This window comes from Myotis daubentonii, chromosome 1 (assembly GCF_963259705.1).
Source record: "Myotis daubentonii chromosome 1, mMyoDau2.1, whole genome shotgun sequence".
Classification (NCBI taxonomy): domain Eukaryota; kingdom Metazoa; phylum Chordata; class Mammalia; order Chiroptera; family Vespertilionidae; genus Myotis; species Myotis daubentonii.
Genome location: NC_081840.1, coordinates 78,140,540 through 78,162,943, shown reverse-complemented (window position 1 = coordinate 78,162,943; position 22,404 = coordinate 78,140,540). Strand labels below are relative to the sequence as shown.

The 22,404-nt window shown below is 43.1% G+C and overlaps 1 protein-coding gene across 10 annotated transcripts in view; it reads left to right on the top strand.

Moving 5' to 3' along the window:
- The window catches only part of ACIN1 (apoptotic chromatin condensation inducer 1), a 35,485-nt gene that overhangs the window by 10,397 nt on the left and 2,684 nt on the right, over positions 1 to 22,404 (top strand). For 2 of the 10 annotated variants that reach the window (XM_059707866.1, XM_059707828.1), the window contains 10 exons: positions 3,553 to 3,641; positions 5,070 to 6,308; positions 6,839 to 7,054; positions 7,536 to 7,651; positions 15,953 to 16,094; positions 19,512 to 19,554; positions 20,419 to 20,552; positions 20,650 to 20,802; positions 21,269 to 21,410; positions 21,929 to 22,074. In XM_059707866.1, the coding sequence (XP_059563849.1) occupies positions 3,553 to 3,641; positions 5,070 to 6,308; positions 6,839 to 7,054; positions 7,536 to 7,651; positions 15,953 to 16,094; positions 19,512 to 19,554; positions 20,419 to 20,552; positions 20,650 to 20,802; positions 21,269 to 21,410; positions 21,929 to 22,074 (2,420 nt within the window). Of the gene's footprint in view, positions 1 to 3,552; positions 3,642 to 5,069; positions 6,309 to 6,838; positions 7,055 to 7,535; positions 7,652 to 14,082; positions 14,243 to 14,475; positions 14,538 to 15,952; positions 16,095 to 19,511; positions 19,555 to 20,418; positions 20,553 to 20,649; positions 20,803 to 21,268; positions 21,411 to 21,928; positions 22,075 to 22,404 lie in introns of those variants that run through there. The other 8 variants (XM_059707857.1, XM_059707839.1, XM_059707848.1 and 5 more) reach the window with 8 other exon arrangements.

Below are 22,404 nucleotides of genomic sequence, written 5' to 3'. Positions count from 1 at the left end.
ACCAAGGCACATGCCCTTGACCAGAATCGAACCTGGGACCCTTCAGTCCACAGGCCAACGCTCTATCCACTGAGCCAAACCGGTTAGGGCAACCTGTTACCACTATTAGCCCCACCTTTTGCTAAAGATGCTCAGTTTCTACACATTATTCACATCTGGTTTAGGACACTTAGTGGCCATGTACTCATAATAGAAGATGGCAGCTTTCCCAGAAGCTTGTCTTCATCCTATCAGCTTTGTACAAAGAGATTCCTCATCTCTTCTTTACATTTTGTATTGCTTATTAAGCTCTTGTTGCTTGTCACATTTTTTACAACACAGTGATGACCAAAACTTTCTGAACAGCCCTGCTCATTTTATCCTCATCTTTTTTTTTCTTCTATATTTATATTGATTTCAGAGAGGAAGGGACAGGAAGAGAGAGAGAAACATCAATGATGAGAGAGAATCACTGATCAGCTACCTCCTGCACGCCCACACTGGGGATTGACCCCTTGACCCAGGCATGTTCGATTCTGACTGGGAATTGAACCGTGACCTCCTGGTTCATAGGTCGACACTCAACCACTGAGCCAGGCTGGCTGGGCTACCCTCATCTTTTTGATGACTTACTACTCAAGTGCTTCCCGAGGGGTAATCATCTAGAATCCTGTTGCTGCCATTTTACAGTATCAAAATAATATGATCCAATAGAATAGTATGCAGCTTACAATAGATGGAGAAAGAAGCTATTTGCTTGTATATACCTCCTAACTTTAATACATTTATGTCTGGCCAACTTTGTACACACTTTCTCCCCCACCCCGAAAATTATGTTTATTTAATCAGAGCATATATATATTTACTGAAAGCCTGTTATTAACCACAAAGTATCTCTCATACGACTTTAAGTATGTGCTTATAACTCTTGTTTATATATTGAAAATAAAAAATGTTTCTTACATAGAACTTGCAGTGATAAAAGTACTTGGGATGGCTAGGTCTATGAATTTTAGCAGTTTATTGTATTTGAGGAGTATTTGAGAATCTCTATGTAGGTTTTCTATCCAGAGCTTAGGATTTTATTCTTTTTTTTTTAATTGATTTCAGAGTGCAAGGGAGAATGAGAGAGAGAGAGAGAGAGAGAGACATAAATGATGAGAGAGAAGCATTGATTGGCTGTCTCCTGCACACCCCCCACCAGGGACCAAGCTTGCAAACTGGGCATGTGCCCCTGACAAGAGTCAAACCCGGGACCCTTCAGTCCACAGGCCGACACTCTATCCACTGAGCCAAATTGACCAGGGCAGGATTTTATTCTTTTAAAAATGTTTTTTTGCCCACTGGTGTGGTTCAATGGTTGAGCATCGACTTATGAACCATTAGGTCAACAGTTTGATTCCTGGTCAGGAAATTATCTATGTATAAGCTTAAAATATCTGCAATTTAAAATTTTTAACTTTCCCTCCAACCTGATTAACATTTTTTCTTTTTTTTTAATTCTCGAGCACCTGGGTAATGGTTTTTGTTTTTGTTTTTTAGAGTAGTATTAGGTTCACAGCAAAATCAAGAGAAAGGTACAGAGAGTTCCCATATGTCCTTTGCCCCACATATGCATAGCCTCCCCCACTATCAACATACCCTTACCAGAGCGGTACACTTCTTAAAATTGATGCACCTATATTGACACATCATAATCACCCAAAGTCCATAGTTTATCTTCGGGTTCACTATTGATGTACATTCTCTGGGTTTCGACAAATATTAATGACATGTATTCATCATTACAGTATCATACAGAATATTTTTGCTGCCCTAAAAATCCTCTGTGCTCTGCCTATTCATCTGTCCCACACCTACCTTTTTTCCCCCTTTTTATAAAACTATCAATAAATCTGTTCCTCTCCTTTATACTTGCAAAGGAGCTGTGCTTAGGGGAAATATCTTTTTGTTTTATTAATTTTATAATTTAACCTATTCTGGTCATTTAATTATGAAATTATTACTATAGCCACTACATTATTTATTGGTTTCTTAGATTATTCTTTACATGTTTAGTAAAGAATCTGGCCTGTCACTGTATATCTTAACCATAGATCCTGTACACACACCCATAATGCAAGTCTTTATTCACTAACCCAGAGAAAAAATGGTGTATATGCAGAGATCTTGTTAATCAGGTGATCATGGAGTAAAGTTTTATAAAATATGTGCAGTCTTCCAGTTCATTTTAGATTGTTGAAATATAGAAATAAATCCTGCCCTTGGGTTAGAGCTCATACCATCTGCTTTATTTGCCACCAGTTTAAATACTATTTATCCACAGTTACCATCCTTCATGAAATGTGAGAGAGTTTTTTCAGTTTTACATGCATTTATTATTTGGAATGACCTAGATTGGTAATTTCCAAGCATTCTTTTAATATAACTTACTTTTCCTTTAAAAAAATCTCACTTTGAGCTCCATATCTATACTAATAAACCACAAAGATACCTTCACTATGCCCATCAGCCAGTCAGAAGACTATGCAAATTAACTCAACAAAGATGGGCGTTAAATTTGCATACTGGAGGCAGGGCGGGACCGCCATCCACCGCCTACCCCGCCGCCATCCAGCCTTCCCACATGCCATGCGACCTGGGGGGAGGGGGGGGACAGCAGTGATCCGCCAGCCCATCCGGCCGCCATTCAGGCCTGCCGTGTGCGACCCTCCTCGGCAGGTTTCGCTCCCTTCTCTGCTTCACTCCAGCCACAGGAAGCCCTATTCTTGCAGGAATCTTCCTGCAGTGGGCCTCTAGTATAATACATAATTGAGAAGGGCTCATTTCTGAAGACTTGTCCTGTTTGCTTCTAGTAATTTCTAAGAACTTTAAGGCTCTGAAAACCACGCATATAAGTACTTATTTCATGAGATTGTTATTTTACAAACTGGCATATTAATCATAATATTTTAGTCAAAACTAGTGGTAGCAATAGGAAACTAAAAAAAAAGACATTGAACCTAGTGAAATCTTGAGTTTTAATTCAGAGTGAGAAAACATTTTATAGAAATAAATGCACTTTGGCCCTCGCCAGTTTGGTTCAGTGGATAGAGCGTCGGCCTGCGGACTGAAGGGTGTTCTGGGTTCGATTCCGATCAAGGGCACATGCCCGGTTGCGGGCTCAGTCCCCAGTGTGGGGTGTACAGGAGGCAGCCAATCAATGATTCTCTCTCATCATTGATGTTTCTATCTATTTCCCTCTCCCTCTCTGAAATGAAAAATATATTGCACTTAGTATTTGTACATCTCTGCTAGACAGTTTGAAGCCCTTGGTAGTTATTTTACATTTGAGTTATTTGTACTAAGTGAATTGGCTTTGAGATACTAAAAATATTTTAGATATACATAGCAGGAATTATTAAGATCTTGACCCTTAGGGCTTTATATAGTCTTTTCTTCTACATAGAAGTCAAAGAAATTGATAGAAATATGTATTAACCAGTTCATATGCTATGATTGATTATGTTTTAGAAAACAGCCTTGAATGAGTGTTCATGTCATGAATGTGACTGATTTTCTTTCATTTGATAGGAAAAGGCTCCTCTATTTCTGAAGAGAAAGGTGACTCTGATGATGAGAAACCAAGGAAAGGAGAAAGACGATCATCCAGGGTCAGGCAGGTAAGTCAAGTACCTCTTAAAGCAGGGGTCCTCAAACTACGGCCCGCAGGCCACATGCAAATATAGATATATTTGTTCCCATTTTGTGTTTTTACTTCAAAATAAGATATGTGCAGTGTGCATAGGAATTTGTTCATAGTTTTTTTTTTAAACTATAGTCTGGCCTTCCAACGGTCTGAGGGACAGTGAACTGGCCCCCTGTTTAAAAAGTTTGAGGACCCCTGTCTTAAAGCATCTATCACCTCTTTGGGTAATGCTTTGGATATCTCCTGCTCTTCCTTCTCAAACTATTTCAGAGTTGGTGTCTCTAGATTTCTATACACTCATCTTCTTTCTCCTCCCTTTCATCTTTTTTTTTTAATTTAAATCTGCTCTGGCCTTAGATTTCTAAGTAATTATTCAGTTAAAACCTTAAAGCTATATGATATGTTAAGTGAGCAGAATACAAAAGTGTATATATATAGTCATCTTATTTAAATTTTTCTAGGTGTTCCACTAATAACTTCATTTTTTCAGAAAAATATATTTTGAACTTATCCTCAAAGATTGATCTTAATGATGGCTGTTGAGGAATAAGGAATGTGAAGAGCAGAGAAAGAGGGAAGAAGATGTAGCTGCAAATTGAGAATATATAGACATGTACTTTGCTGTTAATGGGTTGAATTGTATCCCCCAAAAGATGTTGAAGTCCTAATTCCAAGTATCTGTGAATGTGACTTTATTTGTAAACAGGGTCAGGTTAAAATGAGGTTATCAAGGTGGGCCCTTATCCAATATGACTGTATTCTTATACAAAGGGGAAATTTGGACTCAGAGACAGACACATGCACAGAGAGAACACCACTCGAAGTGTTCAAGGAACTACTAGAAGGTGGGAGAGAGGCCTGGAACAGATCCTTCTAGTGCCTTGAGAGTTTTGGCTATCACCTAGATCTCAAACTTGTAGTCTCCCAAACTGTGAGACAATAAAAATCTGTTGTTAAGCCAAAAAAAAAAAAAAAAAAAAACAACAACAACACAAAAAACTGTATGTATAGTGTAATTATGACTATGGAAAAGAAATAATGGGGGGGAAATAAAATATACCAAAATGACAAAAATAATCACGTTAAGTGATAATAGGTCAGTCTCCCCCCCCCCCCCTTTCTTGATGTTCAATTTATATTTGTTTTTCAAGCTTGAAGCTAAAAAATGAACCAGAAGTTTCATTATTGTATTCCTTTTGGTCACTATTTTGCTTCTCATTAGAGTCCACATTAGTCATGCTTGTCTACTGTCACACTTATTTCTATGTTGCTGAAAGCACATGTCATTGAGTTTCTCTTTCCTGTGTGTGTCTCGTTAGATACTTTTTCTCTTCTGTTGATAGTGAGCTAATATACTTGGAATCATTGCATATCTATCTTTTTTTTTCTTCTTTTTTTTCAGGCAAGAGCAGCTAAACTCTCTGAGTGCAGCCAGGCTGCTGAGGAAGAAGAGGATCAAGAAACACCTTCCAGAAATCTAAGGGTCAGAGCAGATCGAAATTTGAAAACAGAGGAGGAGGAAGAAGAGGAGGAGGAAGAGGAAGAAGAGGAGGAAGAGGAAGATGATGATGAGGGGTTAAAATCGAGGGATGCGCCAGTTCTGAAACAGTTTGAAGAAGAAAAAGAGGGGAAAGAGATGCCCAGAGCAAAACCAGAAGAGCTGATGGATGAGAGATCCCAAACCATAAAATCCCAGGAACAGGAGGGGTTAGAGAGAGGAGGGAGAGTTACAAGGTCCCAGGAAGAGGCTAGTAGAAAAAGTCATTTGGCCAGACATCAGCAGGAGAAAGAGATGAAAACGGCTTCTCCCCTTGAAGAAGAAAGAGAATTAAAGCCTTTAAAAGGCGTAGAGGAAAAATCAAAGTCCCCTTCCCCTCCTCGATTGACTGAAGATCTAGAGAAGGCTCCTCTTATGCTACAACCAGAGCAAACTGCCAGTGAGGAGGAGACTCCCCCACCTTTACTTACCAAGGAAGCATCCTCACCACCACCTAATACCCAACTTCAGAGTGAAGAAGTAGAGCCCATGGAAGGCCCAGCCCCCCCTGTTCTCATTCAGTTATCTCCTCCTAGTACAGATGCTGAGGACAGGGAGCTATTAATAGCTCAGCATACTGTCCAGTTGGCGGGAGGCTTGTCTCTCTTGTCAAGTCCTGCAGACACCAAAGCAGAATCTCCAGCAGAGAAAGTGCCAGAGGAGAGTGTCCTGCCTCTGGTTCAAAAAAGCACACCAGCTGAATCCTCAACCCAGAAGGATCTTGAAACTGAGTTAGACAAATCTGGTCAACCACTCCCTCTAAAAATTGAGGAATTAGCACCGGCCAAAGGGATCACTGAGGAACAGTCGTCTTTGGAACAGAAGGAAGGCAGAGGGGCTTCTCACACCCTTCTCCCAAGCCACAGATTGAAACGGTTAGCTGACTCATCCTCTAGCCGGTCCTCCTCATCTTCATCTTCCAGTTCCAGATCAAGATCTCGCTCTCCTGATAGTTCAGGCTCTCAGTCTCACTCACCTCCGAGATCTAAGCAGAAAGATGCATCTCATGCCAACCCTCGTGGTAGATCCAAGATGGGTTCCAGATCAACATCAGAGTCTAGGTCACGTTCCCGTTCTCGTTCAGCATCGAGCAACAGCAGAAAAGTAAGTATGGGAGTACCCAGGGGCATTGATGTTCTGCCTGATGCCATCTGTATGCCAGTGTTTTTCAGTCACAGGAGAACCTATCATATTTTCTGGCAGAAATAGGAAAAGCTTCCTTTAGTCCCCAGTTGAGTGATTACTTTCCCCTCATTTCAGAATCTAATTTTCAATTCATTGATCCCTAAATGGGTCCTTTTTTATTTTGAGCCCCTTTGACTCCAAAGAAAAGAATTTGAATTTTGAACTTTTTTTTAGTTCATTTATCCATCTCCTCTACTGAACTATAAACTTCTTGAGGCTAGGGACATGCCTTTTAACATGTGTATTCCAGTACCCAGCACCTAGTGGGGGTTAATGAGTAATTCGTTGAATAATCTAAGAAGCCAGGGAGGTCACTAACTCAAACAGGAATAAACACAGGGACAAAAAGGTTGAAAGTATTAAATTGGGTCAGCAGAAGTTGGAAAACCAGTGACCTATTGAACATACACCATATAAAATAATTTGCCTTATGTGTTTCATTTCTTCAGTCTCTGAGCCCTGGAGTCTCCAGGGACAGCAACACCAGCTACACTGAAACCAAAGATCCCTCTTCTGGTCAGGAGGTTGCAACTCCACCAGTGCTACAACCGCAGGTCATTGAGCCAAAGGAGAGGACCTCCATATCATCCTCTATTCAAGTGAGGCCTATGAGCCAACCTGGGCCAGCCGAAAAGCATGTGACTCAGAGGGTACAGCCTGAACGGGTAGGCTATTATGCCCTCTCCTTAGAGGGAGAGAGAGGATTAAGCATGATTTTCCCTTTTGTCTTAGCTATAAAACTGAAAGGTCAGTCTGGACAAGGCTCATTAGAAATGTATAAGGTTGGGGATACCTGTTAGATTCCACTCAACTCATTTCCAATTCCCTGGTTCATGTGGCTAAATTCTCAGGTCCAGGACTCTCGGGGTCAATTCTTCCACAAAACTCATTTTTTCTGCTCAAAAGGAAGCCTTTTCTTGGTTCTCTCGAAAAAGAGTTATAATAAAATGATTGCTGGCATGGAAATTCTTTAAGCAATATTCCGTTCCGCTTTATAAAATGAAATAACAAAGATATATAGAGCTATGTGTAGAGTTGGTACCGTGTATATTCTGCTATGCCTTTTACCAGCTCCAGATTAAAGAAAAGGAACCCAGCAGATTTAAGTATGTTGCTATGTGTGTTTTGCTATGTTTGTCCTGACAGGAGAGCCCAAAGAAGTGTGAAGCTGAAGAGGCAGAGCCACCAGCTGCCACACAGCCCCAAACCTCAGAGACTCCAACCTCTCACCTACCAGAATCAGAAAGGATTCATCACACTGTGTAAGTGATATATTTCGACTCGAGTATAACAAGAAACTAGGAAAGTAATTCTTTGCTCGCAAGAGTTCTTTGACTAAGCATGTCCTAGTTTCCTTTTAAAACATGAAGGCAGAGCTTTATCTGGACAAAGGCTAGACTTCAGTTACTATGTTGGGAGCTACCACCAGAAATCTTTTTTTTTTTTTTTTTTTTATATTTTATTGATTTTTTACAGAGAGCAAGGGAGAGAGAGAGTTAGAAACATCGATGAGAGAGAAACATCGATCAGCTGCCTCCTGCACATCTCCTACTGGGGATGTGCCCACAACCCAGGTACATGCCCTTGACCGGAATCGAACCTGGGACCTTTCAGTCTGCAGGCCGACGCTCTATCCACTGAGCCAAACCGGTTTCGGCCAGAAATCTTAAGATAGTCTGAAAAGTGGTGGTAAGAGCGTAAAGAAACATATCTAGGATCACTTGACCAAAATAGTTGAGGAGCAGGCAGCCGAGACTTCTGTCTCCAAACTCAAGACAGTGTGAGGGACTTGATCCAAAACATCTTAACTCAATTTTTAACTCATTTGCCAACTACATCTAAGCCCGGGATACAGGTTAATAAAGGATATTGAGGGTCTACAAAGAAAGACACAGAAGGGTGTTGCTTTGTTTTAGTTTCTGTATTTTTCTTGTTTATTTGCTATCATTTTATTAGACACAGTTATCTCTTATAGCATACAGCAAAATATGAAATCCATATCAAGTCCAAAGTTAATTCTTGGGTCCCTAAGACTCTTGAATTGATTTTATCATTTAGATAATTAATGTTTTTTATTTCCTTGTATTTAGTTCTAGAAAAATACTCATATCAAATTAAATTTGTAATTGAACATTTATTATTCTGAGCCAAGTATTATAAATTAAAAAGCCATTGAACCAGAATTTCTGACTTCAAATTCTCATGGGAAAAGAAAAAGAAAAGCATTGTGGAAATAAGATGCTTAACTTTTAGACATCAGGAATCTGGTACTGTGTTGGTGAATGTCCTACATAGACAGTTGGCCTAAAGTTTTTTCATGATTGTTTCTATGTAATTTTAACACTATACTATCAGTATGTATAGTATTTCCCTTTATCTAAAAGTCTAATAATTTACACTTTTCTGAGAACTTTAGACTATCTTTTTACTTCTGATTTTGGAGGGTGGTGGGCAGGTGACATGATTTTATTATCTCATTTTTTAATGACTTTAATAATAGTTTTTAATTATAGTAATACTCTTTACTATATAGCTTTTGCCTTGGCACTACCCTTGTTACTGTCCATTACAACATTCTTGCCTCTGCTGCCATCTTGTGGGCATTACATTTTATTTTATTTTTTTGAAAGCCAAAAGTTCATTCTACTTCCGTTGAAAAGTTTTTGTTTTTCCTTTTTGGGAATAGTACATTCTCCTTTGGAAAAGGGTTTTTCTTCTAGGACCATAAAGTGAAAACTCAGCGGATTCTGGAAGGTGTTGAGGATTTCCCCAGCTACACCATCGATGAGGAAATGGGGTGACACCTTCCCTTCCGTGTCCATCAACCAGTGATAATACTTGCCTCCCCATCCCATGGGAGTACAGCATGGCCTTTACATAATGGCAGTTTGGAAGTAGGTGTTGACAACCTGCTACTGACTGGGCATGAGAAACTGCCTCCTATCACTTTGAGAAGCAAGTCATTTTCTAAAAAGCTCTTTGCTTGCCCTAAAATCCTGTGGGTCTGTGAGGTTCTTTCTGGCAGCAGAACAGCGCTTTAGGCTGTTTGGAAGCACCTTATTTCTGGACTTCCACGTGGATTCCAGGGCAGATGAGGCCTGGAGTCATATACGGTTTTTCTCCCCAGTTAAAGGTGGCTTTGATCTTCATTTTATGACTAAAGTAATCTAATCTACATGATTCTGGCAAGGTGATAGACAAGTGGCACTTGGGGCAAATACTGTGATTGTCCATTGTTGCCTAGGCACGGTTCAGTGGGACAGCCTCTAGATTAGAAATGCATGTGAGTTTAGGAGAGTTCACACACATTCCTCTTACCTGCTTTCCTTCAACCTATCTTCAAATGGTCTAGTCCAGTGGTCGGCAAACTCATTAGTCAACAGAGCCAAATATCAACAGTACAGTGATTGAAATCTTTTGAGAGCCAAATTTTTTAAACTTAAACTATATAGGTAGGTACATTGTTATTAACTTAATTAGGGTACTCCTAAGGCTTAGGAAGAGCCACATTCAAGGGGCCAAAGAGCCGCATGTGGCTCTGGAGCCGCAGTTTGCCGACCACAGGTCTAGTCAGCAACCTAACGAAAAGACATGACCAGAGGCCTAAACCCATAGGCTGTTCTGAGAGATCCTGATAAAACTAATTCACAACACTCCTGGTCTTTCACATCCCCCACCTCCCCCACCCCAGCTCTAGTAGCCAGTGACCTTGGGAACCCTGGCCACTTTTAAAAGTGGGATCAACAGTATTAAATGGGAAAGACCTTTTGTGGCTTAACCTTGGTTTTGCTAACAAGAATTCACATGACTTTAATAAAAACAGCAAAGGTCCTATTAATTCAGTAAAGTGTTAAAAAAAAATTAGACTGTACTTCAAGGACCTCTCACCACTTGGAAGAGATTACCTAACTTTTTTGCTGTACTTGGCTAAATCCATTCTAATTCTGATTGTGCCCTGAGGAATTCTAGATTTATGGGGTAAGGCAGGGGTCCTCAAACTACGGCCCGCGGGCCACATACAAATACAAATATTGTATTTGTTCCCACTTTGTTTTTTTACTTCAAAATAAGATATGTGCAGTGTACATAGGAATTTGTTCATAGTTTTTTTTTAACTATAGTCTGGCCCTCCAACAGTCTGGGAGAAGGTGAACTGGCCCCCTGTTTAAAAGTTGGAGGACTCCTGGGGTCGGGTATCTTTTTCATTGCTTGGAGCAGGAATTTGTGAGCTCCAGTTCTATTTCGGAGCCCTATTCCAGAATACGATCTCCCGCCTGCTATGGATATAACAAAAATGTCCTCATAAAGCAGAAAATAAGGATATTCTCTTTTTACATTTAAAAAAAAAAAATAGGGAAAAAACTTTATGGGAGCAGTTGTTGATTCAAACCTGAAATTTTCTGAAGACAGCCTTACTGTGTATACAAACCTTGCAAGAGAAATTTAGGGCTTTTTGCCTGAATAGGAGGAAGGAAATGGTCCTTTAAGCCAATATGACACCGTAATTGGTACTCCTCAGGGGGGACCTTCAGTGCCAATATGCCAAATGATGCATAATAAAAATGTAGAATTTATTGTCATCAGTAGAATTTGCTCATTGAGAAATTGGTATCTCAGGACATATTCCCCCAAAATCATACTGTCCTTGTTATCTTAGAACTAGTATGCACCTGAGAGTATTCTGTATTAAAATCTCAGTGCCTGGTGGTAGTTAAGTTCCACTGTTTTTTATTAACTTTCACATCATCTCATGAATTTTCTACAAAAACTAAACTTCAAACATATGCTTATAAAATTTTCTTTTCCATTAGCCTCTCTGAATTTTATTCATATTCAGTTGTTAACTGTAGTGTGATGTTATTAGCCTCCAAGCAGTAATATCCTTTTCTTCTGGGTTACAAATGCTGTTTAATTATGGGTAGATAACCCCCAACCCTAACCCCCATGCAATTTCACATATATCCAAAGAGATCAGAAACATTTGTGTAAGAACTAAAATAAGTGGGAAGTCAGAGACTACAAGGAAAAGCTGTGTGGGACTCTGACATATAGCTAACAAGGCTCTTGGATTGGTCCTGCAAGTAAATTGAATTCCCTTTTGGGGTAATTTCAAGAGTTCTTCTAAAGCCTTGGGAAGTTTTGTTTCCTACAGAATTGATTATGGGGCAGTTTCACAAACTTGCTGTGCCTTAAGAAGCCCAAGGATAACACGGTAAAATTCTTATTTTAAAAAAGAGGTTAAAAAAAAAATGAAATTTCCAGTAGAGAAAAATTTATTTCTCCAAGGAAACTACTTCTGGAGAAGCAAATTGGCAGCTGAAAGTATTTTAGGGCAATTGATGGACAAGGATTATTTATTTCAGGAATTTCAAAGGTAACATTATTTGTGGGAATTCCAGCCAAAGAAATGTTTTAAGAGGAAAACTTATAGTTGAGCAAGCACTTATTAAAGTGTCCACTTGATACCCACAATGACATCCTAATTCAGAAGTATTTACTGAGCATTTCTTTGTGTTAGGCCTTGGGCTAGGGACCAAGGGCTGTAGTCTCTGACCCTGTGGAACCCTGCAGGATGGATGTGAGGGGCAAATAAACCAGTAGTTATACAGCAGTGATGGCAAACCTATGACACACGTGTCAGAGGTGACACGCGAACTCATTTTTTTGGTTGATTTTTCTTTGTTAAATAGCATTTAAATATATAAAATAAATACCAAAAATATATAAATCTTTGTTTTACTATGGTTGCAAATATAAAAAAATTTCTGTATGTGACAGGGCACCAGAGTTAAGTTAGGGTTTTTCCAACTGCTGACACGCCGAGGTCAAAAGGTTCACCATCACTGTTATACAGAGTGATAAGGACATTGCTGAAACTCTGTCAGGCCAATTACTGAAAGCCTTTGTATCAGAGACAGAGAAGTCCACTCTTTGAGGAAAGAAATTTTTTTAAAAAGCTCTATAGGTGACATCAAATGAGATAATGGCCTATAATCAGACATGTATGTATGCACATTCTTACCTGACTTGAGGTGTCGTTCAAGCCAGACCCTTAAGTGTGAACCGTTATACTGTTCCACAAGATACGTATTGTTATTTTTCCCACTTTACAGTTTAAGAAGGAAATGCACAGAAAGAGTTAAAAACTTGCCCATATCACACAACTTGTATGGGCCCTAGCCAGTTTGACTCCAAAGCTCCTAATCTTACTGAGGAGACAGGGAACTTCTACAATAATGTATAAAATAAACTGCATGACCTCTTTAGCATTCATTTGGCATGTAAGTTTAAGATTTTAAGCAGTGAGGAGGAAATTTTATTCTTGCCTAAAAGCTCTGGTATTGCAGATGAGATAAACACTAAGCTTTTGCTTAGGTCAGTGGTTCTCAACCTTCCTAATGCTGCGACCCTTTAATACAGTTCCTCATGTTGTGGTGACCCTTAATTTCATTGTTACAAGTTGAACGTAATTAAAGCATAGTGATTAATCACAAAAACAATATGTAATTATATATGTATTTTCCGATGGTCTTAGGCGACCCCTTCCCACAGGTTGAGAACAGCTGGGTTAGGTACTCAGAAGCTTGTCTTAGTGTTAAACCTCTACTGCTACTAGGATACAAAAGGAGCCCCTTTGTAGTCCACAAATGATTATATTGAGCATCTACTGAATGCTTTATGAATGATTGGAGTCAGTTTCCCTTCTCACATTTAGGCTGGTGAAGATGCCCATAATAATTTCCACTTAGTTCCCACTCTGCCCAGCAGATCACCCCCACCTGGTGTAACCGCTCTCTCATTTCAGTTTCTTACCCACTTCAGAGCCCTCGCCTTGGAGCCCTTGCTCCAAGAATTGCCTTCGTGCTTCCGCTATCCAAGGTCCCCTTGCCCTGTTTATCCTTTTCTGTCTCCAGTGGACCCTGGGGCAGGGTGACCTTATTAAAGACTCTATGAAACAAAGTTGTCTGTCATATCTTCAGAGACACCTTTCCCTCACCCACCCCCACACACCAACCCCCACACTGGTAATTGGGAAAGGAACTGTCTATCCACTTCCAACATCCGCGGGAAAAGGACAGGTTGGAGTGAAAGACGTCAGTGTTGGGGGCGAGCAGCGAGTAACTGTAGTGATTGGATAGTACTAGTTCTTACCCGACCTCCCCACCTTGACCAGCTGGCTGGCTGATCTGGTTTCGAGGTTTCATGGCTGGTTTCTTAAAGAGAGGGAGGTGGGCACATAAATTGCTTGCGACCCTCCATTCTGTGTCTTTCAACTTTGACATTGTTTTCTGCCCTCTTTAATCGTTTTTTCACTCCCAGCTCTGCAGTTTTCCTTGCTTCTATTCTCTGGAATCTTCCAGGCAAGCAGCTGTAACTTTGTATGTCCTCTCTACCCAGCCCCCTCCCCGCCCCTGGGAAGAGTAGGAGAGAGCACCCTCTCCCTGCGGGGTTAGGCCTTGGTAGCTGCTGTAACCTGAGAAAAAGGAAAAAGGCCAGACGGATGGAGCCAGCGCAGAGCTCCCGGTGGCCTGCCAGGGGAGGAGACGCTCGCTCGCTCAGCGCCGCCCTCCTTCCCCTCCCCTCCCCTCCCCTTCCCCTCCTTCCCCTCCCCTCCCCTTCCCTTCCCCTCCTTCCCCTCCCCTCCTTCCCTTCCCCTCCCCTCCCCTCCCCTGCGGCAGCGGGCCCTCCCCTCGCACACGGGCTGCTGGGTAAGTGGCAAGATGGCTGCCCTGCATGTCTCCGGCTGATCGCCGCTGCTCCGCTAATACAATAGAGCCAGCCACTACCAGCAGCCTGGCCCTCTTCCTCCTCCTCCTCCAGAGAGACCCGTCCAGCCGAACTCGGGGTTTGCCGTGAGGACTTAACGCTTATCTCTTAAAATTCAGATCTATTTTAACCTCCCTCACCACCACCACCACCTCCCCTTCCATTTACCATTTTTTGGATCCCCAGTTGCTCCATCTCGATTTTCTCTCTCTGGATCGGGTGGTTGGGGAGGAGGTGGTGGGATCTTGGGACAAGGAAGGTGTTTTGTTTTAATTTTTTAGGATTTTTTGTTTGGTTTTTGTTATTTCTTCCATTCCAGAAAGGGATAAACAGCACTTCCAGGGGGAGAAAAAAAATCATGTTATCAGAAAGCAAAGAAGGGTGAGAGCTTCACATTTCCATGTATCCTCTTTCCCCACTGACCTAGCCCACCCCGTCTTCCTTCTCTGCCCCCGGCTTTCATTCCGTCTTTGGTTTTGGTTTGTTTTCAGTCATTCTGCTTTCCCCCTTTGTCCTTCCTGCCTGGTTTCTAATTGGCCCCACTTGTCCTCTCTCTGTAGGAAATAGGTATTTTTTGGATAAGCCTTTTCTTTAGATTTAGGGAGTTGAGTCTTGTGTTTCTGTGGGGGCCTGTTAGCTGGGGGCACAGTTCCGATTTTCCCCTCCCCCCTTCCTGTGCATCCCTCCCTGCTTGCTCTGGGGAAGCTGCTCTGACCTCTGAGTGTCAGTCAGCCCTCGGGAATGCTGAATTTCCCGGTGGTGATTATCAGCCTGGGGAGGTTTGGTTTCCCTTCTGAGACCTAGGCCCCTGATCATCTCGATTTGATTTTTTTTTTTAATCCCAGTATATGGGTGATAGTGGGGATGAGATTAGAGGTAGAAGTTAGGGGGGAAGACAGAAAAAGAAGAGAGGAAAATAGTTTATCTGAAGTGAGTCTGGTATTCATTGCCTTAAATGAGAGAGAACGTGTGTGACTGTGGGAGAGTGGAAGTGGGTTCTGTATTTGTGGGGGAGGGTGTGTCCTGACTGGGAGGCTGCTCTCTGTCTCTTGGAAGTTGGAATGAGGGAATGGGAGAAACTGGGCGAAAGCAGAAAGTAAGAACAATTCCTACACCTCTGAGCAGGTAAAAGTGGCCTGATTTCTTCTCTGAGCTTTCATACTCTCTCCAGCAGTTTTAGCTTTTCCTTTCTGATGAGAGAGGGTTCTTGTGAGCTTGAACCCTCACCACCCCTAACTTCTCTACAGCCCCCACCCCTACCATCTCTCCATTCCTGGTGTCTCCAGATCCTATGGGTTATAGATCTTTACTTATTAAGCAGTTGATTAAACACAAGATTGGGATCATTTGCCACGGCTGTGATCATTCTTTCTCCCAAGAATCAGGCTTCCCTTAGTTTGTATGCAATTTTGTTAAATACAGGTGCCTGTGACCAGGGGACAGCGAGGCCACAAGGTTGTAGACAAATCACAGTCATTTTTGAGGGACTGGGGGCTGATTGTCTTCATGTAAGAGTACTTTGATTAATTACCTAAGAACAGTTGGAATCCTGGCCCAACAAATAACAGCTTTATCCCATCTGAGGTTGCTCTGATCTATGCACTTCCCCAAGGAAAACTGTTTCCCACTTTTCCTGAGGGGGGAAAAAATCTCTCGTCTGGTGTGAAAAGCAGCTCTCCCAGCCCATCCAAGTGATGAGGCATGGAGGTTTCCTGATCCAAAACCTAACATTTTGTTCTCTCTTCCCCTTGGTTCTTTCCTGCCCTTCTCTCCCAACCTCTCCCCATACTTGTCAGTGAGGAGAAGGAGGAAGTGACCATGGATACAAATGAAAACAGACCTGAAAATGAGGTGCCAGAGCCCCCCATGCCTGTTGCAGACCAAGTCAGCAATGATGACCGCCCAGAGGGCAGTGCTGAAGATGAGGAGAAGAAAGAGGTAAATCTTCAAGCTGCCCATTAGGTGGGAGGGAAGGAGTGGACCTAGGGGAAGGAGTGGACCACCCTGGTGATCCCTTGTCCACAGTTGGATAGCTAAAGAAGGGGATACGCAGAGGCTCCCATCAGAGTAGGGCCAAGGGAGAGTTCGCTGGTTTAGCAAGGGAGACCCCTTGTGATGGGGACAGGGCTCATTATTTCCCCTTTCCTTGATGGGGAAGTAATGCAGTCCAGACTCTGGAAGTTTGTAACTAATGGGAAAGTCAGTTAATGGCCCTTTATCTAAGACCTGGGCTCAGCTTTCCCTGCCACCTTCTCCAGCTTTTCCCTGTGGGAACTCCTTTAGCTTTCCCTCCTTTTAAAAAGTCTGTTACCGCTAAACGCCATCTAGTGGGCTTTGGTGGTTCTCAGCTGACCAGCGGTGCTGAGGAATTTTTGTCATCTGCCCCCCAGTGGTCTCATGGCAGAGATGTAGCTACTTAGAACCCACAACCTGGGGTGATTCCAAAGGCCCCTTCTCCACTTCTGTGACCCCTCCACTTCCTTTTTTGTCATATATATTATCCTGCACCCAGTTCAGGGGCCTCCCCCCATCAGAGCCATCGAAGTCCACCTGGCTCTTAAAGTAACAGAGAAAGAATTAGCTGGGTTTGGGAATGGGGTAACAGGGTGGGAGGGACTGTTGTGTGTGTAGCCTTTCTTTGGTGTGTGTTGCGGGGGGTGGGGCCGGTGAAAGTGATTTGATGTGCAGAATATTATTTATTACAAGGTCCTTCTTAAAACTTTGTCCAAGTACCTCATGTACGATAATCCGCCCGTAAAATATAACCCTGCCCAACTGGCCAATCGCTGATGCCGCCTCTTCCTCTGGACCCACCCGCTGCTACTGAGCTGCCCAGTCAGAGCCGAGTCTGCTGTCCAGGTGTCTTGGCCAGAGGGGGGCATGTATATGGGATCCTGTGATGGGCCCCCTTTTGCCTCCCTGCCTTGCTCACATCAGGGGGCCAAGAAGAGCACTGTTCTGGAGAGACTTGTATTGAGAAAGCAAAAAGCATTTGGAAAGGGGTGGACTTGCACCATCTCCCTATTTGGGACACCCCAAGAAGAGCTTGTATCAGTGCTGGGGCGCCTGCCCACATGCCCTTACTCTTTTGAGGACTGTGGGTTACTTCCTTTGCTGCAGACTGTTGGGATCCCCGTCTAGGGCACCGAGACCTCCTGCAGAGTCAGTGTTTGTGATCACAGTGCCATGTTGTGAAGTACCGAGTGGGGCTCTTGGCTTAAGCTGTGACGACTAGGAACCCTGCGGAGAAGTCTAGGGTCTGAGCCCAGGGATTTAATGCTGATGACAGCCCCGCCATGTGTCATCACTTGCTCATCAGATGGACTTTCCTCTGGTCCCTGTTGTCCATGATGAAGGGCAGCATGTTGGTTGCTCCAACTTCTCCTCCATCCCTGGAGGCAGGAGCTCATCCATCCACCTGACTGGAACCACTGTCTCAGCTGGAGTCCCTGAGAAGATGCCACACACAACTCGCAGAAGAAAAGCATTCTGACCTTGATGCTGAATGTGTGCCGGGTCCTGGGGCTATCACCTTCTGCCCCCAGGCTGCCTTCATCAGAGGTTCCATGATCCCACTCGGTGAGAGGACCCCCCTCCCCAGTTACAGGCAGAGGAGAAAGGGACTCTGGAGTCATCACCTGGATTCCAAGTATTGGGTGGTGGTATTGCTGCAGCTTGCCACTGGTGGACATAGGGTCCTGCCTGCCTCTCACGATAAAAGGCCAGGACCATTCCTGCTTCTCACAGGCCATCTCATCAGGGACTGCAAGATGATGCCCCTACAGAGCTGGGACTGATGTCTCTGCCCCTTTTTCCCCCTCTGCCCCTCGCTGAGCCTGGCTACCACCAGTGAACTATATTGACATCATGGAAACTGGGCAGCGTCCCCCCACACGTTTCCCTCCCGCCCCCCCTGCGCCCCTGGGAGGACTCTGGCATTGCCGTGCTGACCACCACGCCGTGCGCCCACCTTTTTTGCCAACCCAACCCCCCACCAATTGCACAGCGCCTAGCAGGGAGGGCTCATTCTGATTGGACCGGCGGTTGACTAGATACAGTACACAGTGAGGTGCGATTGGCTGAACTGAAGATCCCAGGTGTGAGATGGTACCTGGAACATTTGTCATATTCCTAGTTTATTTTCCTCTTTATTTTCTTCTTTTTATTTTATGTTTTATTTTAATTTTTTCTTTTTCTTTATTTTCCTGATTTCTTTATTGGATTTATTTATTTGGTTCATGTTTTTCCTGTTTTAATTAAGACTTTTTTTTTTTTTTCTTCACTAACTTACCCATCAAGAGCAGCCTGGCTAGGGGTCAGACTGGCCCTTAACGGAGACCAGGGAGACTTGGTTAGACTACACAGATGGGGCTGTGGGGGGTGGATGGTGAAAGGTTATTTTATCAAGAGGGTACTTCCCTGCTCTTAAGAAGGGTGGTAGTTCTTAGTTTTTCCAGAAATAAGCATTAAGTCTAAAAATGCTCTATTCCCCTTTTCTCTCTCTCTTCCTCTTTTTGTTCTGTCCATAGTCTTTCTCCCACTGAGTGTTTGGGACAGAAAATTACTTGAAATCAACTTTGGAGGTTTCTAGTCCTTGGCAGAGCCCCTAAGGCTTAAGCCCTGTTCAGAAGGAAACAGTAAGGCTTTACTAGAGTTGCACAATGCTTGGAAAGTCTGAGACTCCTGGGGACAGTCTGCCCTTCATAGAAACCTTCCTTTACCAAAGACACCTTAAAATTCTTTCCGGGCACTTTTTGCAGGGCCTCACCTCCAGTGGGTCCAGTGCTGCCCTTTCCCAGTGTGGTGGGGGTCTGGACAATCTTGACAGCTGTCTTAACGACTCAAAGCCACTGTGAGTGGATGTCAGACTGGACATTGAGAAAAGGAGGATGGTTACCTTTTTAAAGTTGCCATCCCAAAGTTGGTTTCCTCATGTTTTCCCCAAATTAGCAAGGAAGACCTAGGAGGCCAGATGACCCAGTTCTGGGCACAGCCTGTGTCCTCTTACCCCTTAGAGACAGTGGAAGAGGCTCTGACCAACAACTTGGAAGGGCTGGGAGGCTACTGAATTCCTCTTCCAGCTTATTTCTGGTTAAGCTAATGCATAGGTGTGGTATGAGCTAGAGGACTTTCCCTGCTGTGATGTTTGGTTTTATTTTTTTCTCTGTTTCTCTAACTTGCATTGATTCTGCTTCGTTTTTGCCGTTTGCTGCTTCTGTTTTGGTCTCTGTCTGTCTCTGTGTCTCTCTCTCTGTGTCTTTGAAGCTTAAGCTAAGACTGCCCCATCTAACCTCCTTCCCCCCTCTCTGTGGGGTGTGTCTCTTTCTCTTTTTTCCCCTTTTCTTCTCTATACAGAGTTCGCTGCCTAAATCATTCAAGAGGAAGATCTCCGTTGTCTGTAAGTCTAGCCCCAAATCCCTGATAAAGGCCAAGAATAGCATAAAAACCAGAGTTCGCAGAGAAATAAATTCCCATTCTCTCTCAATGGCATTCTTGGGTCACCCACTCCTGCCTCATGACCTCCACACAGCAAATCTACATCTTTTTGGCATATGTAGGGTTCCATTTTGAAACTCAAAACATTAAATAATCCCTGTCATTTTTCCCCTGTCACATTTCTTTCTCAACTCTAGTGAGGTAGGTTGTGAGAAGTTTCACCATTTCTTATGTAGTCCTACATGTATTTATTGTTTCAGGTATCTGAACTCTCAAAACCAGGAGTGGGTTTGAGGGACTCCTATATAGTGTTTACCAGATTATGCCTTATTCTAAGAGATTATCTGAGGAAAAGAGAGTGCCCCACACTTCAAACAGTAACATGTTTAACATTTTTCCAGTGCAGAACTCTAAATTGACAAAAGTGTAATAAATCTTTATAACTTAAATATCAATCTATAGTGTGAAAATTAAAATAAAGCATAATCAGATCACATCATGATCTTAGATTTTAGTATTATGGTTTTATTTATTTTTTTCTGCATTACCATATCCTCCTCAATCTTTCTTCCCCAGAACTTTAGGTGTTTCTACCACTAAAAATTTAAACTGGTTACTCTTCCTTGTTGCCTTCAGAGATGAATAGCTTTTATTTGTCAGAAAGTGGCTCCAGTCCTTTTATTTTAAAGCATGGCTTCCCCAGTCCCATATAAGTTCCTTAAGTTAACCTTTTACTAAAATTCCAATTGAAGGCTATCTGGGTGTTGTATGAACCAGTAGAGGGCCTGAGACTGTCTAACTTTTGGGTCCTATTTCTTGGCAACAGCAGCTGCCAAGGGGGTGCCAGGTGGAAACAGTGACACAGAGGGGGGCCAGCCTTGTCGGAAGCGGCGTTGGGGAGCCAGCACAGCCACCACACAGAAGAAACCCTCCATCAGTATCACCACCGAATCACTCAAGGTGAGGTGGGAGGAGCCAGGGAAGGGAGGATGAGACACATTGAGGTGGGAGTAGACATGGGCCCAGTGTAACGGGGTGGGGGGTATCTGTGTCCCAGAGCCTCATCCCCGACATCAAACCCCTGGCGGGGCAGGAGGCTGTTGTGGATCTTCATGCTGATGACTCCCGAATCTCTGAGGATGAAACCGATCGCAATGGTGACGATGGGACCCATGACAAAGGGCTGAAAATATGCCGGACCGTTACTCAGGTAAGGTTCCTTCACCCCAGTGTTGAGTGAGGGAGTAGTGGAGGCAGAGCAGGCAACCGAGGAGCTATGATGGAGTCTGCCGAGAGTTGGGTTAATTGGTTCTTTTAGGAATCTGTGGACTACTAAATCCAACCTGTTGCCTGTAATAAAGTTTTATTAGAACACAGTCACATCAGTTCATGTACTCTTGTCTGTGGTTCCTCTATGTTATAAAGTCAGAGTTGAATAGTTGCAACAGAAACTGTATGGCTCACAAAGCCTAAAAATATTTACTATCTTACCCTATCCAGAAGAAAATCTATGGAACTCCTGGCTTAGTTTTCCTCATGACAAAGTTGAGGCATTAACAATCCCAAGATGTGGGAGGACATGCTGGGTTAACTGTACGACCCTCTCTCACAGGAAACCAGAGGCTGAAAAGAATATGCTAGTGTTTAAGAATCCCTCCGCACCTGATTCTTTATAGGTAGTGCCTGCAGAGGGCCAGGAGAATGGGCAGAGGGAAGAAGAAGAAGAAGAAAAAGAGCCTGAAGCAGAACCCCCTATACCTCCCCAGGTTTCAGTAGAGGTGGCCTTGCCCCCACCTGTGGAGCATGAAGTAAAGAAAGGTGGGTGAATCACTGAGTGAAACAGTGCAACTCCCCGAATCCCAGAGCACTTTATTTGGACTTCTTTTAATGTTTTCCAGCGTTATATAGTATTGTACATATCTATCTTTCTCTGCCCCTCCTAAGTTATTAAGCTACTTGAGGGTTAGTTTTGACTCTGTTTAATCTTTGAATTCCCCTTAATGAGATTAGCCTAGACAATACCTTGCACATTATAGGTGCTCAACATTTAGATGGAAGAGTGACTCCTGAGTTGGGAAAAGTCATGTTGCCCTGGTCCTTGTGGCTCAGTTGGTTGAGTGTCGTTCCATGTACCAAATGGTGGGCACATGCCTGGTTTGCGGGCTTGATCCCCAGTAGGGGGCATGCAGGAAGTAGCCAATTGATATTTCTCGCATCTGTGTTTCCCTCTCCCTCTCCCTCGCTCTCTCTCTCAAAAAAAAAAAAAAAAAAAAAAATCAACCAAAAAGAGTCATGTTGTTCCCTACTGAAAACCATTTGTGTGCTCTATTTGTTAGTGACTTTAGGAGATACTTTAACACGACGTTCCATTAGCCAGCAGAAGTCTGGAGTTTCCATTACAATTGATGATCCAGTGCGAACTGCTCAGGTGCCCTCCCCACCCCGGGGAAAGATCAGTAACATCGTGCACATCTCCAATTTGGTAAGTTATTTTTCCTACAGTGCAGCCTGGTTGAGTTTGAGCTTTGGACTCATACTTCTTAGGTTCAACTCCTAAAAAGACAGATTGAGCAAGTTACTTAACCTCACAGTCTGTCTTTTCATCTGAAAAATGGGGAGGAAAAAATATCACCTTGCAGAGTTCTCTTAGAATTTGCAGAAGGGCTGGCACATAACGCCTTAGGGAGTGTTACCATTCTTCTCACAGTACTACCAGAGGGTTCCTCACTTCTGTGCCCTCAGCAGACTTTGAAGCTGTACTCCTGTGACAGTGGCTTGGGAAATCTTGATATTAGTTATCTGAGTATTGTTC